Genomic DNA, 19,027 nt, shown 5'->3' on the forward strand with positions numbered 1-19,027 from the left:
TATTACTTCACATTTGAACATTCAAAAATACCACCAATTATGAAGAACTATAAGATTCAGAAGACAAAAGGAAGCAGTCAGCATGACATTTTATTGAGGTTATTACTAAGAAATAGATTGAAAGCTACAGAATAGAGTTTTAATCTATTTGTGCATTTTGAAGCTTTACAAAAACAGAAGTAACATTTTCATTTTAAGAGTTTTGTCACCAAATTCAGACCACCTCTCTGAATTCACCTGCATTTTTAATTAACTAAATGCATTTCCTTGTCCAAAATATTATATTTTACTTCAAGTGTGGAATGAAGTACAAATACAAATCTCAAACTGTAAAGAATGAAGTTACTCTATTAGTTCTAAGTTCAATTGTACAGCAATTCAGGCATTGGCATATATAAAAATTCTACATGTCTTCTCTACAACCCCCATTTTCTCTATGTTGATTCTTGTGATAAGGACAGAATTTTTATTGAAGCTGGTGTAAAAGAGCTACAGTAGCAGACTAACTGATTTTGAAAATCATTTGGCGTCATTTTGAAGTCATACAAAATAAAATGAACACAACTTTTAAAAAAGTTTAAAATCATACACAACACTTTTGGCCAAAATGCTACGTTGGTTATCAATGATAGCATTTACAAATGCTGACTACACAAGCTTTGTATGATTAGTATTTTCACAATGTTCAGAATGGGGACATGTCCTTAGGAAAACATTCATGGGAATAAGGGGCGTGAGATGCCCCATTATAGTCCTGCACAGGCTATTCTATAGTAAGAGACACTTCACGGAGGAACAGCACCAGGGCAACTGCTACTCCCAGGCAGGAAGTGGGGGAAGAGTAGAGTCTGGGTTCCAGTCATCAGTGTACCAACCAGTAGCAGATCACTCTGCTCCTTGGAGTGGGGGTATGGAAGGGACAGACAGGACTGAGACAGCTGCAGTTCTCTCCCTGGGGTTGAGCAGCTGCGAACTGCCCCTTAGTCAGGTCAAACTCTAATGTTACAATCTAGGTCATTAAAATAACGATTCTGTTTTGCACCAAGAATTAAACGCCCCCCTTAAAGAACTGTGTAATTGCACATCTGAATCACCAAAGCATAGGAAAAAGCACTGGTAGAAAGGTCCTGTTTTCAAAGTCTCTTGCATTGTCTTGCTTTTGTTACTGTTACTTGTGTCAGTCTAGTTGAACTCCGGTTTACTGGTGCACATTATATAAAAACTATAGCTTTTTTTAAAAAAAAGTCTGGTGTCTTATTCAGATACAGTTACATTTTTCTCAAGCTGTAGAACAATTGCCTTTAAAACTGGATCCTCTGCCCAGTTGACTTTACTTCCAATAATGATGCTCTGTAATGAGACAGTTATAATTAGTTTAAATTCCATAGGAAAACCAGATTAAAAAGAAACCTAAAATGTTAAAGCACTATTTTAATTGTCACTTATTAAAAAGATGTCAAGTTGACTTTTTTTTTTTAAGTTTGAGTCAGAGTATATAAAGTACATGAACTGATAAATCTCAAGTTTTAATAACTCAAAACACAATTCCCCCTACCCCCCCAGCATCACTGATGTACTGAGGGGCAAGGCTATACTGTGGGCTGAGCTCCCTCACCACCTCAGTTCTTTCCACCACAAAGCCAGACACACAGAACAAAAATAGGACTCTGACAGAGAGGGTAAGGTGGGTGGGAAGTTTGAACATGCATAGCCATCTCAAACTCTGGTTACAAGTAAAAAATGGTTACTAACCTTTCCGTCACTTGTTCTTCAAGAGGGGTTCATATGTCTATTCCACTGTAGGTGTTTGTGCGCTCCAATGCACACTTGTAGAGTTTTTACCCTTAGCAGTACCAGATGGAGAGGTCTGAGCACCCTCTGCTATCTCACGCATGCTGTGCAGGCATAAAGGGCTGAGCTACCCCAACCCCAGTCAGATCCTTCTGACCAAAACAGCTCCAATAGACGGGAAGGAGGGTGTCGTGGGATGGACAGGTGCAACACAGCTCAAAGAACAAATTACAGAAAGGTTAGTAACAGTTTTTTCTTCTTCAAGTGATTGCCCATGTCCATTCCACTGGGTGACTCACAAGCAGTCCCAAGAAGGGGCAGGATCTCTAACAGAGGGATACAAGTTTCATAAATCTTTTAACCAAACAATGAACAAACAATCTACCATCAACTAGAGTGTAATACATGGAGATAGCTGCCAAATTAACTTTTTATGATGAGTTAGATAACCTGATTTTTTCAGTAAAACTGTCCTATGGTAGAAAAAGAACCCCCTTCCATGAAGTCCAATATAGCACCTATAAAGGGAATTCTTTGTAAAAGGCAGAGGACTGACTTTGGGCAACTGAGAAAGAGCCTAAGGTCTGAAAAGAGATTGGTCATGAAGATGATAGGATTTACAGATCCTCGCGCACAGAGAACTTCAGTAGCCACTCATCTCAACAGAGTAAACAAAAGTACCTTCACTCCTCAGACGAGCTGCCACCATAGAGAGACATTTTGTAAAAACTCAGGGGGCTGTAAAAAAACCAAATGGGAGCACCTTGTACTGGAAGTACACCACAATTGGCCACCACAAATCAAAGATACTGGCAATGATTCTGACAAACTGAAGTATGAAAATATGCATCCTTTAGATTGAGAATTGTGAACCAATCCATGACCAACTGCAAAGGGACTATGGTGGCCAGAGTCAACATATAGAACCAAAACTTCTGAATGTACATGTTCAAGTTCTGTCAATCTTGTACCAGTCAAAACCTTCCATCCTCCTCCTGCGCCAGAAAATAGTGGGAATGAAAACCCTGACCTCTCAGGTATTTGGAGCAGTCAGGGATGTTCCCTATCAGAAGGAATTTTTCCACTTCTGCAATAAGAATCACCTTGTGAGAGGGATTCCTGACGAGGGAAGGGTAGGGGAAATTGAGGGGAGGCAACCTTTGGATTGTTTGGCATAGCCCCTTTCAATAATCTCTAGAATCTATTGGTCCGAGGTAATTTGCCTCCATATGTTGATGAAGTAGGCTAGTCTATTTCCAAATTAAAGGGTAGGTCGGTCTTGGTTGACTGGTTCTTGACTCTTTTATGCCTTGTCAAAACTGGGGCTTGAGGCTTTGTGACAAGAATGCTGCTGATACAATGGATTGTTGAGGTTTAAATCTTGGTTTGAAAGGCCTTTTCTTGTACTGACTCTGAGAAATTGCCTGCTGCTGTTATTGCTGATGTCTCCAATCTGTTAAAAAAATAGGACGATGAAGACTATGGGCAGGATTGCCTCTGGTACCAGAAAGAGGGAGTGGAGGATTTCCTTTTAGCCGAGTGAATTAGATCCAGACAATGAGCCATCAATCTCGTGTCCTTCAGTTTTTACAATAATTCATCTGTCTTTTCACTAACAGACCTTCCCCTTCAAAGGGGAAGTTCTCTAATTTAAGTCTATTGCCCAAAATTAAGGATGAGAAATGGAGCCATGCATGCCTCCTAAAGGTCACAGAAGATGCCAGTGTGCTTGCAGCAGTCTAAAGCATCAAAGGCAGGTCAAAGGAAATGTTTAACTACATTTTGATCCTCTACTAAGAGGATATAGGCGCGTCGCCCAACCCAGCAGGGGGGGTTGCAGCTGTTCCTCGGGCCCAGGCTCTGCGGAAGGCCATAGCACCTTGCTACAGAGGGCATTAGCCAACCTTCTGTCATCCGGAGGTCTTGTAAAATTAAAGTCTTTTTTTCCCCATAAATGCAATTGATAAAAAATGGTTACTTATCTTCCCACTTCTACCGTGTGCAACACCCATCTGTCTGATGTTATTCGGGCCCAGGCACGGTAGAAATGGGATAATCTGTCACGGGAGAGGGGGGGCAGGATCCGTAACTGTCCTGGAGTGTCACCCTCCGGTGCACCCTCAAAAGTTTTGTTTTGGCTCTGGTGGCTGCTCCCCTGTACCTTTGCCAGGGTTGGGCGGCTGGGGCATCCTGCGCCTATTGCTCCTGCCTTCTGGAGAAGTCCTGTCAAGGATGTGGAGGATAAAACCTTTGCCCAGACTGGGGCTTAAAGTGCTTCCTCTGTGTGGATGGCTTATGTAGTCCCAATGATTTCAGGGTTGCCCTAGAGTCCTTGAGGCTGTGGAGCTTGGAGTCCGTTTGCTCTGAAAATAGCCCCGCTCCTTCAAAGGGAAGGTCTTGGATGGTGGACCAGACCTCAGGAGGGAGGCCTGACACCTGCAGCCAAGAACTTCTTCTCATGGTCAGTCCTGAAGTCAGTCCTTGGCTCCAGAGTCAGCAGCATCTAGCGCAGTTTGTAATGATGTCCTGGCTATGGCTTTTCCCTCCTCCACCATGGCTCCAAACTCCATTTTGGACTCGGCCAGAAGGTGGTCTTTAAACTTCGCCATCGTGTCCCACGAGTTGAGGTTATATCTGCTGAGGATCGCCTGCTGGTTGGCAATTCTCAGCTGCAGGCTCCCAGTGGAGTAGACCTTCCTCCTGAACAGGTCAAGTCTTTTAGGCTCCTTTGCCTTTGGTGTTGGGCCCTGCCGCCCCTGCCACTCCTTTTCATTCACCGCAGACACAACGAGCGAACCAGGCTGAGGGTGCGTGAAGAGATACTCATATCCCTTGGAAGGGGCAAAATATTTCCTTTCTATCTCTTTTGCTGTAGGTAGGATAGAGGCCGGCATCTGCCACAGTGTCTTCATCGTGTACTGCACGTTTTTTAATCAGTGGCAGGGCTACTCTCGAGAGCCTTCCGGAGTCAAAATGTCCACCATAAGGTTTATGGAGTCTCGAACCTCCTCCACCTGTAGACCCAGGTTTTGGGCCACCCTTTTAAAGAGCTCCTGGTGAGCTCTATTGTCCATGGGAAGCACGGTGGTTGATGTCTCTGTGACCGCTTTGTCAGGAGAGGAAGACAACAAGGCCCTGGGTCCTCCTTCTGCCTCAGGAATGTCCTGACCCAATGAGTCTTCCATACCCAGGACTTCCCTACCGGCATCGGGTTCCACCTCGGTACCAGGATCCACCTCCTCTACGGCACCGCGTGCCGCACAAACTGTCCTCGACAGCACCGCCTCCCTACACCAACTGGCTTCACTGCTACACAGCATAGAGCTGCATTTTGGGGTACCAGCTGCATGGCTCTCTTAGGCGATCAAATAAGGTCCCTTGGGCTTGGTGGTACACCCACGGGGTCCAAAAGGGCCATTGCTGAGGCTCCTGCCACTGCATAGGCCAAGATCCAGCGGGAGGTGCTTGCTGTCTGCCCACCTTATAATATTGTCCCTTCGATCTGTGTCTCTTCGAGGCACCAGAGTCCACCTCTGAGTCCGATGACCTGGACTCTGATCACGGGGACCACAGTGGTGCTGAAGGAACTGCAGCCTTTGAGTGGTGCCGCAGTGCCAGCGATCAGGGCTGAGAGGGCGATCAGTGCCTAGATGCAGCTGACCGGCGCAGGAAGGCTAATCGGTGCCACGGAAGAGATAAATGGAGACGCGGGGCTGACCGGCGCCGGAGATCGGTGCCTAGGGGATGGTGACTGATGCCTGGGCAAAGGCGACCTGCACTGCATCTTGGGAGGTTTGTCTCTATACAGCGCCTTTGATCTGGCACCTTCGCTCCGGAGAGGAGAGACTGCTGTTCTGTCCTGGCAATCAGGTCCCACGATGCTTCAAACGTATCCGGCGTGGAGGGGAGGTCCAAGCTCTTCCACCTCGCTCTCCTTCACCGGGGAGCCCACGCTCACTGGGCTCAGAGGCCCTCGCTACAGAGCCACCGTCAACAGTCCCGGGGACCCTTGCACCGAAGACTCCTGTGGGGCACAATGTCCCAGGGCCGCACTGAAGGCGAGTACCCCTTGTCCACCCTGTGCTTTTTATTGGGCACCGGTGAATGGGATTGGTGCCGCACAGTCTTTGCCACCAGCGAGTGTCAGTGCTGTGGCTCCCTCTGCGCCAAGGACTTCTTCAGTGCCAGGCCTCTTACTGACGCCAGGGCACTGTGCACCAGTGCACCCGGTGCCGGGTCCAGGGGTTGCAGTCGAAGAGCTGCCTCCATGAGGATCTGCTTTAGGTGTGCACTCCTCCCCTTACAGCTCCTCGGGCGAAACCCTTTACAGATCTTGCAACAATTGTTTGATTCAACTCTCCCAAACACTTCATGCAAGAGTCGTGCAAGTCGCCTTTCGGCATAGACTTGTGGCAGGATCCGAAGAGTCTGAAGCGTTGGGTCCGAGGCATACCCCGGGGCCCCGGGTAGAGGAGTCCCAGAAACAATGTTAAGTCACTTAACACTTATCTATGGCTACAACAACAGACTAACTTTCTAGCTATTTACAGGAACCGGTAAGGACAACGGGGAGAACTTGCAGAAGCAAGAAGACCGAAGCTCCAACGACTGTCACGGGAAGTAAGAATGAACTGGAGAGGCGGCTGGCACCTATATACAGCTCCATGGAGGCACTACTCCAGAGGGCGGCTGCACCAACCCGATGGGTACCGCTGGGGGAAAGACCTTCCGATGACTGTGCACACAGCACATGCACACCTACTTGGAATCGACATGAGCAAGCACTCGAAAAAAAACAGGCCATGATTGCCTGATAATTTGCCACCCTAATACCAAGAGACAAGGAAGAAAACACCTTTCTCCCCAACGGGTTGATCTTTTTGCCCTCTTTATCAGCTGATATGCAGTGTGTGTCTGCCCAGTTCTTGTTCTATTGCTGGCAGCAGCCACCGTAGATAAGTATTAAGTGACTTAACACCATTTCTGGGACTCCTCTACCGGGGCCCCAGGGTATGCCTCAGGCCCAAGGCTTCATAGGGTATCTGGTACAATTTATCTGGCTTTGTGGAGAGAGGTTGACAATGCAGCAGTGGACCAGAAGGATCTGGCTGGCTGTAGCAGTCCATCCATGATGGGCAGGGATATCCTACTCTTAGCTGTAGCATCCTGGATATTGAATACCACGCAGGAAGTCTCTTCCAAAGGTATTACAGGTAGATTCAAGGTGGATCATGGAACTGCATAGCATCCTCAGATGGAGAGGAAGCTAAAGCCATCCCCAAATGTTCGTCGGGTGATAGATCTGGTTCATAATCCATGTCCATTTGCTTCTGCTAAAAGAGGGGAGCTACCTCCTCCTCCTCCTCTTCTTCTCCTCCCTTAGACAAAACTTCAGGAATCACTGCCTGTAACATCAGTGGATCCAGAAGAGTTGGATCAGAGTATCTCTGGGCTGTCGAATCCTTAGCAGATGAGATTTTACCTCTCCATCCATGTAGAGAATTGCTGAGAAATTCCTGAGGTGGCTCCCAGTACAACCATAGGCCAGGGCTGCCAGTCTCCCCAGCAACTAGAGTGTGGGAATATGCCAGCCAGGGGAGGACGAAACACAGGTCTGAATCGCACTGTCTCCCTCTCTCTCTCTCAGTAAAAATCTGGGTCTGGATCAGAGACAGAGTGAACTAGGGACAACAACAGAGCCAGCAGGAGATATGGGGAATTGGCTCTTTGTTAAGACACTGTAGTGGTCCTTGGAAGAGGGAGAATAGGAGAATCTGTGAAATGGTTCCCTCCCATGCCTTCTATTATCTTCTTCCTGATGGGGAATGTGGAAGAGGATCTCAAAGTTGGGGAAATGGGACTCCTCTTAGAACGTAAGCCCCTTGCATTTATGCTGGGATCTGACATGCACAGTGGTGTCAAAAGGTGAACCTGGGCTCCCACAGTGATAGAATTTTCTGGAACTGACACAGGAACAGACTGCAGATCCAAAGATTGACCATATCAGATCTGGTGCTATACCCAAGTCCATCTCTCATGCTACTGACCATGAGGGCATAACCCGTTTGCATTTTGGGGCTGTAGCACTCCTGTATGAATCGGACAGATCCAATAGCTCTGATGCATGAACCAGTACTGCTAACAGTAGTCACTTTGTCCTTAGTCCTCCTTTTTTTCAGTGCCACAATGGTCAGCACTAAAGGTGCTGAGGATCCTTGGTTCTGATGCATCAATGAAGTCTGTCTTCCTAGATCTGGAAGTGGATGTCAAAGTTGATCCTGGTCCTGTAGTTGCAGGAGTTCTGCCAGGATTGGAAAGCTGTAAGGTATGGCACTCATGAGGGTGGCCTAACTGTCTCTTGACCTCTGCTCTGGAACCAGGGCAGTAAAGTTCAGCCATGTGGCCCTCTGTTCAGCCATGTGTAGCCTCAGAGGCTTAACTGAGGGAGTCACAGGGAACAGATCCAGTCCTGACTGGGGATGCAACCTCTTAGAACCCTTCGGTCCTTTTGCTGCTGTGGGAGCCACAGGGGCCAAAACTGGCCTTTTTTGAGGCCTGTTGGATCAGTGGACTGTTTGGATCCAGAGGGTCTGACCTCAAGGCATTCCTTCAGAAGGAGCTGAATGCGAGTCTCCCTATCCTTACAGCCTCTGGGAGTAAAGGTCCGGCAGATTAAACATCCAGACGACCAATGACCTAGGCAGTTCAGACATGGTTGTTGGATGCTGGAAAGATGGCTGGGCAGGAAGAGCACCCCTTAAATCCCAGCTTCTTCTCTTTCTTTAATTCTGCCATAGTATGGAACCAAAAAAGAATCACTGACTAAACTAACAGCTCACTCTAACTATTAAGAAAAGAAGTTCCGGAGGTTCACATCAGTTTGTGGCACGTGGTTGGAAAGAACTGAGGTGGGGAGGGTGTTGTACCTCTATATAGCCTCACCCTCAGTACATAAGTGATGCTGAGAGGTGGGACAAGAAACACAAGAATGCTCTGACACTGCTAGTAGATACTACTGCAAGGCCTCACAAGGTGACAGCATCCCAAGTGGGAATACACAGAGCCATTCAAAGAAGAACAGAAAATAGGTATTTAGGGCCTGATCCAAAGCCTACTGAAGACAATGGCAATCTCTCTGTTGACTTCAGTGGGTTCTAGATCAGGCCCTTAGAATGGAAATACCTTCTGACACTTAACTATGGAGTTACTAATGCAATACTAACATCCAAACCAACCTCTGGTAAACAATAAGATCACTCAACATAGAAATGTATGGGGCTCCCTTTGAAATTTTCCCCAATGCCACTCATCTTTACAGAAGGTCATGATACTGCCATCAGCCTCTCTCCTCTTAATAACCAAACCCTTCAAAACATGCTCCCCTGCTTCTTCCATTTTAGGCCTTTAATCCCATGTTCATTCCTAACTGGGATTTAATAGACATTCAACTGGAAGACCCATCGTATCATTTAAGTACCTTACAAGGCACACCAAATGGATACAAATCTGGTAAACACCATTTCTACAATTAAATAATAGCTATTTCAAAGTATAATTTAAGACAGTTTCAGATTCTCAGTCTTTGAAGTACCAAAATCATGATATTTATATGCAGGCTAGTTTTCAGTTATTAATTTTAAATTTTAAAAGAGTAAATTAATTAGACATTTTTAGAGATTCTAGAGTGTATTTCTCTCAAGTAAATATCCATTGTCAAAGAATCCTCAAATGCCTACTAAAAGTTCATAAGTTCTGTTTGGTTGAGATACAAGCAACATGAGACTTACAAATTTGTCCTATTTTCAAAGCAACGTATTAAGTTACCTGGAAGATATTTTGAATTAATGTAGTCATCTGTGTTTCTTTTTGCAAGTTTCTACATATCCTCTTTAACATTTCACCCACTTTCATGCCCTCCAGTTCTTCTTTTTGTTTTTTCTTCAGGGTGTGTATCTGTAGCAGTTTGTGTTCTCCAGCATGCTTTAGTGCTATTCAATTAACAAAAAATGAAAGATAAGAACTAGACTGGATAAAATCCTAGAAAACATATTGTAGGAACAATTCCTGGATTGGCAGAATGAAGTCCCATCTTACCCAATATATTTCCCTCTGTCTCTAATTTAAAACCAAACCTCTGACGTAAGCATGTTACAACCTTCCCTTGCCCCCACTCAAAAAAAAAAAAAAAACCCCTACCAACCCCTATTATTCTTTATAAAACTCTTTGTAAATCAGACTTTTTCTATTCTGCCAAAACATTACTCAAAGGTATAGTATGATAAAATGGTATGTGAAGAGGTACTAAAGCACTCTAAATGAGGTTTAAAAAGCAATAATGGAAATAGGTTGCATACTTTCAAAGTTGTCCAGTCTCCTTGTTCTAACACCATAGTACCTGTCTTATTTGCATGTAGACATTCAACATACCAGCTCATTTTCACTTACACATCAGACTTAATTTTTAGCAAGTTTTACATATAGACCCAGTTTCACAGTTATACACGATTTTACACGTAGTTATCAGTAGACACTTTTTAAAGCCTCTCACAAAAGTTTGAGTTTACAATCTGAAAGATACAGAAGGTAGCAAGACAATATATGCAGTCATATACACTTACAGAATCTTTTCTTTTTAATCTCATTTAGTTTTTCTTCCAACTCACGTGCTTGCTGTGTTAAAGAAAAAAAGTTTGACATATTGATATTAATATATTGTCAATCTGTAGTAATATGTTTAATAGGCACTAATCTTATATTACCTATTACACATAGCAGGAATAGGAATTAAGTAGAACAGAATGAGGTAAAGTGCAAATGTATGTAAAAAGGGACTTTATGGAGCAGACTTTTTGTGTATTCAGTCAAGTCTGTATTTTAGTGAAAAAATATTTTTTATATTACTTTACTACTGTCAATGCAAACTAGGTTCTTTTTTGGTTTATGTATCATTAAGTTCCAAATGCAGGACAGCTTGTGCATTCCCATTGTTTTCAAATTCTGTCCTTAGTTACACCTGTACAACATCATTGAGAACAACAGAGCTGTACAGTTGTAACAGAGGGCATAATTTGGCTTGCAGAATATTTGTTAAAGGTGATGATGCATGAACCAGGAAAAATCCAGCTTGACTTTCAGATCTCAGTATCAGTTCTGCATTTGACTTACAATACTCTGATTTAAAAATATAGCAAAGTACAAAGTCAGTAAGGCACATATTAGATAGACTAAAGGTGGACGGATCTCAAAAATGTAATTCTTGATGATTCTCCATTCACGAGTGGTTCCTAGTGAGGTTCTGGAGGTTTCTTGGCCCAATGCTCTTCAGTATTTGAGTAATGATCGGGAAGAATATATAAGATCACTGCTTTGCAGATGACCCAAAGATTGGTGGAGTGATGAATAATGTAAAGGACAGATGATTTACAGAGAGCAATCTGGATCACTTGATAGGCTGGGTGCAGTCAAACAATGTGCATTTTAATACAGCCAATTGCAAAGTTATATATTTAGAAACAAGGAATGCTTGTCACTGTTGCAGAACAAAGAATTATGCTGGAAAGCAGCAACTATGAAAAAGAATAAAGGGTCATGATAGAAAGTCAATTGAACTCCCAAGGTAAATCTGTAGGTAGAAGGGCTAGCCTGATTCTTGGCTGTATAACCATGGAAATGTCAAGTAAAAGTAGGCATGCAGCATTAGCTCTACAAAGGGCACTGATGAAGCCACTACTGGAATATAGCATCCAGCTTTGGTGTCCACACACTAAGAAAGATGTTTTAAAATTTGAGGGTTCAGAAAAGAGCTCCATGAATGACCTGTCTGGAAAACATGCCTTACAATGAGAAATTCAGCTCAATCTATTTATCTGATCCCAAGAGAAAGTTAAGAGATAACTTGATCATAGTCTTTAAGTATTTGCACAGGAAGAAGATATTTGATTCTAGAGGGTTCTTTATTCTAGCAAAAGTATAATAAAATTGAATGTCTAGAAGCTGAAGCTAGACAGATTCAAACTGGAAATAAGAATTTTTAATAGTCAAGGAAGCTAACCACTGGAGCATCTCATTAGAGGATGTGATGGATTCTTCATCGCTTGCGGTCATTAAATCATGACTGAATGTCTTTCTAAATGACATGCCCTAGTTCAATCACAAGTTATTGGGGCTAATGCAGGAATTACTGGGAATCTATGGAAGTCTATGATCTGCATTATGCAGGTTAGACTAGATAGAGCAGAGTTATCCACTCTGGCCTTAAAAGTCTATGAATCTAGAACTAGCAGTCTGAAAAACATCTTTTTAATTGTAGACTAAATTTGATATACTCTACATCAAAACAGTAAATGTGGAACACGCAATGCCTCGAAAATCAACAACAAATTCCCTTTCTAGGGTAGATTTTAATGCATCATGTTTCAGGCTCCTTCCAGTAGTTATATCCCACTGGTTAATGTCCCTTCCACTCTACAGCTCAGGTTGCCAATCCCCACTTGAATTGTAGATTAATTTCCAGCAGACTGGCAGTCCCAAACACAAATCTTCAGCTATTATCCCCACCATAATAGGTTCATGATCTCAAATCTAAGATGTCTACAGTCTAGACATGTTCGGGTTTTCTCCTAAAAGAATCAAGCCATCTTTCAGAACCATGCTTGTTGTTTAAAAAAAAGTTATTTTGGCAACCTACTAAAGTCTGAAAATGATTTAATAATTAGCAATACTGAGGATACTTGCCTGCTGAGATTCAAGTATTGCAGTACTAAGCATTATTATGTGTTTTATAGTTTCCAAGATCAACCTAATGAGGGAACAGATAATTAATTATCAAACCATAAACAAAAACTATGAACATTTTAACCATAATGACTTGAATTAGGGAAAGACTGTTCCTTTAGCATCATTAAAAGCATAGTGTGCTTTTAACACTTTTTATTCCCTAGGTATATGATGCTAAATAAAGTTCAATAAATCAATTCAATATTCTCTTTGCACCCCACATCAGATTATAATGAGTTAATGTTCAACACTTCTAGCACTGTGCAAAGAAGGTACACAACTTTCTAGGCATCAAGGTGACAGTGGCAGCACCATGCAAGAAAATCTAGGTTAAGAAATGACCTAGAACTCTTGCCTTCAGGCTAGCAGTGAAGGCATCATGGAGGTGGAGCATTTTTATTTCCTAGAATGGGAAGGAAAGGTGTCCAAGTCAACTGTGTCCCTTAGTACCACTTTCTAGCTTCCCAAAAGAACTGTGCTATACTGTAGCCACAAAAACAAAGGAAAAAGCTTATTAAAAGTGATTGATGTAGTTTGGCAGTCTTCCCTACTCTGGAGTGGCAGATTTCCCCCCCCCCCACCACACACACACACACACAAAAGCACCTTACTTTGAGTCACCATCATTTTGTCTCAGTTTGGTTCTGAGGGCATCCATAAGCTGGATCCTACATATGGAAAAATTCTGGTTAATGAGAAAGCTAAAGAAAAAACAAAACCTTAGACTAAACTGAAAGAAAAGCTGAGTTCTGAGCACCTGTTCCGCCTCTCATATATTTGATGCATATGTAAAATACATGATGTTATCCAAAAGGTATTGTATGAGGATTCTCTCATAAATTATTAAAAAATTTAAAAAAAACCAAAACCCAACAACTTAATATGCTCCCTCCAGGTTCTGAGAGTGTTAAATTATTTCAATTACCTGAGTAATCCTTAATCCAAGACACTGAAGGGGATGCATGTGGGCAGGGACATACATCTCTATGAGGAATCAAACAGTAATGCAGGAGAGCCACCACTCATTTATCAATGACACTTTTGCTGCATTTTAAAATGAAGCAGTGCACAGTTGTTAATTATTTGTATTATGGTAGCACCTAGGGACCTCAACTAATAGGGGTCCCATTGTGTGAGACCCTCTACATAGAATAATGGTCTCTAACCCAGAAGAGTTTACAGTCTAAATAGGCAAGATAGACAAAGGTTTTGGGGGAAGAATCTAAGATACAAGCAGAGTGAACAATTTGACAGTGTGTGATGGCATGACCCCAATGCATCCCTTTAGTCAGGCATGGCACCACAGGTGAGCCCTGCCTCACTTCCATTCCCCAGGCTATAAACAAGAGTGTCCCTCCGCCCACCTTCAAGGGTCTCATTTATTAATGACAGCCATAACAGGTAGTATCTCACTCAGATACACCCAACTTCAGCCCATCTAACAGTTTCTGGCTCCTTCCTTTTGGAGACTTTTCTTTTCTGTGCCTAAAAACCATCTGTGGGCCAGGAATGCTTCCTGATTCCTTTGAGGGTTACCTCTTTTCAGTACTTCCTTAAGCAGGAAACCCCAGCTCTTCTCTTTGGGAACTGGGCTGTATTAATTAGTTCCACACTTTCTCCTTACTCAGGAGAAAATTCCCTGGAGCTTTTAATTCAAAATAAACAGAACCCAGATCCAGGTTCTGTTACATAAATAGTTATTATTTCAGAATAAAATTTTAGAAAGAGATTTACCTTTGTAACGCCAGTGTTTTGTTTTGAAAGGAGACTTTCACTTGTTCCATTTCTCTTTCCTGATCTTCTGTGGAACTAAAAAACAAATGCAACAGCAAAAAACTTAAGAATTCTACTGACAACAAGCAAAAACTACACACATTAACTAAAACATGGTTACGCTGCCTTATTTTGGAGTAAGACACTCTTCCAGTATACTATTGAGGAACTTTCACTTAAAAAGCAGAGGGTGACTGATTATGGTAGCATTGATAGTACTACTACTATCACAATGCGTGTGTTTTGCTATGCTTTGATATCAGCTTGGTTTCCAGCACCATGGCAGAAGGAATATTTGTATAACGATTTGGAAGAACAAAGTTAAAAAGAACCACTAAAACCCATCCCAACTCACTAACCATAGGGGAGCTGGTAGCAACCCCTTCTTGCCTAACTCTCTATTATGCAGCACTTTTCTGTGATCTTTTCTTTAAAAACCATCATCACCTCCGTTGTCTGCAGCAGACCTTTAATATTAATCAGGAAGAAATATTCGTCTATAGAAGTGCCTTTTTCTTTGTCCTATGAAATTCCATTCAGATTCAACTGCATTGTAAAGTGTAAAACAATCACCATTTCCCTCCTCTTCTTTGGGCTTCTCAGGAAGATGTTGGTAGCCTGCCAAACTCAATGAACATTCTAAAGAGCCTAGTCCTGTCACCACCAAAACAGTACCAGCAGCCTATCTACTAGGAATGCCTAGAATTTGTAGCAGAGCAAGGGGGAGAGGAGGGAGAAAGAACTACTCTCCTGACACTAGCAATTTGCCAAAGCTCCTCATCCCTACTCTGGGTGCATCAGATGGGACAGAAGCTCCCTCAACTCCCAAGGTGGTGAAGAGAATGAGCCTGACCAAGGTCCCCTCACCCACCTCCTGGATCTAGCACATGGTGTCAGCCCCTCACTATCAGAGAGTTAGTCCTAGAGCTCAAGCTGTAGAAGTTGGTGCTCCATTACTGAAAGATTAGGGTTCAAATTCAAATCCTCCTGATGAGACAGCTGTACCAAACCACCATTGTGTAATAGTTTTGTCCAGGAAATTACACATGAAAAAAAAATCCAGACCAAAAAATCCAGTTAAAAAAATTTTAGTCTGCAAAAATCAAACACTTGAACGTTAGATGTGCCAGATTTATAGTCGTCCATGCAATCCCCAGGAGTATATGCATTATGATCTTTAATTACATGATCATAATCTGTATTTTCCATAGGATCTGTCTTATTCCATGCACAAGTTGGATGCACGAAGGGGCTGAATTAAGATTGCATGGACAACCAGGAATCTGGCAATTCCTAACTTTAAGTGCTCAGCCTAAATAATAATATTCTGACTTTTTCCTATGTAATATTTACATTGCAGAACTAATTAGCACTATCAAATGAATGTATTAACTTTTTTCCTCTAGGCCATAATACTAGTGGCTCTTGATGTCCCACAAGTAATGTAAAGCAGCACTCAGAACTAGTGCCAAAAGCTGCTATCATGGTGCTCCTCTGATTATGGTTGCTTCTAAAATATCTAACAACAAAAATCCTATTATGAGCAGATTTGGGGGATGAAGAAAAATAGGAAGGGGAATGCTTCACTTTTCTATTCATAATTATATTTTAAAGACCAGAAAGAAAAGTGAGAACACATTAGAGAATTCTGTATTTCCCACCATTTGAATCATTAAGAATATTTGTTTGAAAACAGCAGCTGTATTTGAGTTTCTGTTCCTGTTGCTTATCTGAACTCCACTACATCCAGTTACAAGAGTTCATTCCCTTTTTAAAAGCATCTTCATTATAAAAGCATAATTAATAAAAGAGGAACCAGTAACCTGAAAGTCCAACATAGTTTTGGATGCTAAATGCAACTTGCTATCTGAAATTAGCTTAACTACAAATATCCAAGTGCTACAGTGCTAAATCCCAGCCAACACTCTGAAGACTGTGGGTATGAGAGAATAGAGTCCACATCATATGAAAAAATATTTGGGGTGTGAAGTAAAATTTCTCTCCTTCCCCCTGCACACTCCACAAGTAAAATTAAAGCTCTGATAATTAATCCAACATTCTTATTAAAAAGAGACCAGTAAGAATGAAACCAATGACAGCTTTCTTCTCACCCCTATTTTAAAAGTTAAAAATAGTTATCAGAAGACATACGCCTCTATTAGCTTTTCTTCTACGGCTTGGTCAGGAATGCTTTCTTCACCTGCAAATCAATAGTATTTTTAAGTTAACGAGACTGAAAAAAAATCTGTTTACACAGAATAAGTGAGATGTCAGTTGAACAGATTTCTGAAAGCCTTTATTATAGTTTTAATTTTGTGATATTGAAAAGAGTCTAATTTGAAATTCCAAAACTGCACCATTTTCACAGGATTATAACTTTGCACCCAAAAATATTGGATGTTCAGTGCGAGAACAAGGTATTTTATAAAAATCTGAACAAGAACCTTGCTTGTAAAATAAAAAAAACTTTAAAACATTTACATGTATTATTGGTTTTTCATCTTTTATTACTTTACTACTGCAATATCAGTCAAATTAAGATAGAATATGCGAGTGTATTATTTTCTGTAATGACGTACACACATTTGCATTGAATAGACACTGTGAAGAATGACAGAGAACAAAAAAGTTTAATGACAAATGAAGCCGTGAAAGTGATAAAAAACAACATGATGGAAGACTTCATTTGGCTCTATCATTGCTGCAGAGCTAATGGACGGGAACCAAAGAAAGACAAAGATACTTACCTGCATGAAGTATTGTATTATATTCCATGAGCTGTTGTTTTATTTGTTCTCTTAGTCTACAAGAGGAAAGAAGAGACAAATAAAATAAAAAGTGTTTATCATTTTATTTATTTAGATTTAAAACAATAAAAAGACACCTCTCCAAGGCCCTAGACGCCCTACTATCATAAATACAACAAACAAATTCCCAGCCACTTCAAAAGGAAGTCAGACACCTAAAGAAACTCCTTTCCATCCATTTGTTGTTGTGGGAAACATACTCTCTGCCCCGCTCCAAAAACTTATCAAAAGTGTCTTCTGAAGCATGCCAGACAAAATATTTTCAAGTTCTGGGGGTTTCTTTGGTTTGTTTTTTTAATGGCATCTATTATTTTTAAGTTCCAGAGGGGTAGCCGTGTTAGTCTGCATACAGCAAAAACGAGAGTCCTGTAGCACCTTAAAGACTAATAAATTTCTGCGGGCATAAGCTTTCGTGGGCTGCAACCCACTTCGTCAGATGCATCTGAAGTGGGTTGCAGCCCACGAAAGCTTATGCCCACAGAAATTTATTAGTCTTAAAGGTGCTACAGGACTCTCATTGTTTTATTATTTTAAAGGCATCCCAAAACCAGTAGTGAATTACAATGGCACATTCACTGTGATGATAAAGACCTTTATGGACTCAGGCTACATCTTCACTGGGGGGGAAAAAAAGTGTGCATGTTTTCATCATTCAGCATAGATACCGTAATGTAAAATCCTAGTGGTGAATTAGCCCAGATAATTTTCATCTTGATGTAAGTGGTAGTGTCAACTACTTATGCAGAGGTAAGAACTACAGTGCCTGGCCTCCCCTAGGATCTCTCTGTGTAAAAAACACACTTTTTTCTTCCATGCAGACATAACCTCAGTTACACAGACCTTCATATTATAATGTCATGGTGAAGTTTTACTGAGCAAAGAAATGAAGGACTCTGGGCTTAGCCCTTCGTCTTTCGGAAGGGGACCAGAGAGGGTTACTTTCTCCTACCGGAGCCATCGGCGATCCGGAGCGGTTTAGACCTGGACGGGTTGTATGCATCCCCCTACGTCACGCAGGGGCATGGGATCGGGGCTAGGCACGCTTGCGGCTCCCTTCCCGTACACCCCACAGCAGCGGGGTCCGGGCCGGGCCGGAGAGACCCAGGGCAGCGGGGTCCGGGCCGGGCCGGCTCCAGGAAGCCAGGTGTCACGGGAAGAGCAGGGCTAAGCCCGGCCCAGGGCTCGTTTCAATCCAGGCGACACCGGCCGACCCAGCGGGTTCGGCTCCGAGCGAGAGGCCCAGGGGTCGGGGCCGGGGCCAAGGCCGCAGGCCGCGCCCCGCGGGGAGACTCCGGAGTCCGACTCCCCCAGCACAGGCGCGGCCACCTCCTGCCCCGGGGCCGGGCCGCGGCACTGACCGGAGCAGCGGCACCAGGTCCAGCTTCTCGCCAGCCGCAGCCCCCAGCCCCGGCTCCGAGTCCGCCCCGGCCTCCACGGATTCGCCAGCGCTGGAAGCCGCCAGCTTCCCCAGGGCTTTGGCCGCATCCCTCAATCGCTGCAGCGGCTCCATCCGGGCGGCAGAACCAGCAGCGCCCGACACACGCAGCTCAACCGCCGGCCCGCGCCTTCAAACCGCCCGCCGCCAGCGCAGCCAGCCAGCGACCAGCGCACGTCACGAACGCCATCGATGAGCGCGGCCAGCGGCTACTCTTGGCTGGGCAGCCGAAATCCCCCAGGCCGCTACCTCCGCTCATAGTGCGGCACTCGCCTCTCAGGCCTGATGAGAGGATCGTCCCTGTGGGAAGGAGGAGCGAGAGGGGGCAGCCGGGTGGAGATTGGATGAGACGCTGGGTGGGCGGGGCTCCAGCACATAGCGGCAGTGACTGACAGAGGAGGGAAGGGAACAGGCACTAGGGTATGATGGGTTCAGTCCACACAAC

General features: G+C 43.4%; 1 protein-coding gene across 1 annotated transcript; it reads right to left on the reverse strand.

The window, feature by feature from the left end:
* Nucleotides 1-501: 501 nt before the first annotated feature.
* On the reverse strand, nt 502-18,822 carry CENPH (centromere protein H). The gene is made up of 9 exons (XM_067569182.1): nt 18,506-18,822; nt 17,088-17,143; nt 16,492-16,540; nt 14,302-14,376; nt 13,179-13,235; nt 12,526-12,589; nt 10,410-10,461; nt 9,616-9,779; nt 502-1,350 (listed from the first exon to the last, which is right to left on the reverse strand). Exons 1-9 carry the CDS (start codon nt 18,655-18,657, stop codon nt 1,255-1,257), a joined length of 765 nt encoding a protein of 254 aa, XP_067425283.1. The 5' UTR covers nt 18,658-18,822; the 3' UTR covers nt 502-1,254.
* Between the last annotated feature and the right edge of the window lie 205 nt (nt 18,823-19,027).

This window comes from Emydura macquarii, unplaced genomic scaffold (genome assembly GCF_026122565.2).
Source record: "Emydura macquarii macquarii isolate MOO-44397 ecotype Brisbane River unplaced genomic scaffold, CSIRO-AGI_Emac_v2 contig_2897, whole genome shotgun sequence".
Taxonomy (NCBI): domain Eukaryota; kingdom Metazoa; phylum Chordata; order Testudines; family Chelidae; genus Emydura; species Emydura macquarii.

Bases quoted from the DNA above. Each gene is read 5' to 3' on its own strand.
- CENPH (XM_067569182.1), bottom strand. From the start codon at position 18,657: ATGGAGCCGCTGCAGCGATTGAGGGATGCGGCCAAAGCCCTGGGGAAG. The intron at 17,144-18,505 runs GTCAGTGCCGCG...TTCCTCTTGTAG, and splicing joins GACCTGGTGCCGCTGCTCCG to ACTAAGAGAACAAATAAAAC. The intron at 9,780-10,409 runs GTAAGTGTATAT...TTAATTGAATAG, and splicing joins GATTAAAAAGAAAAGATTCT to CACTAAAGCATGCTGGAGAA.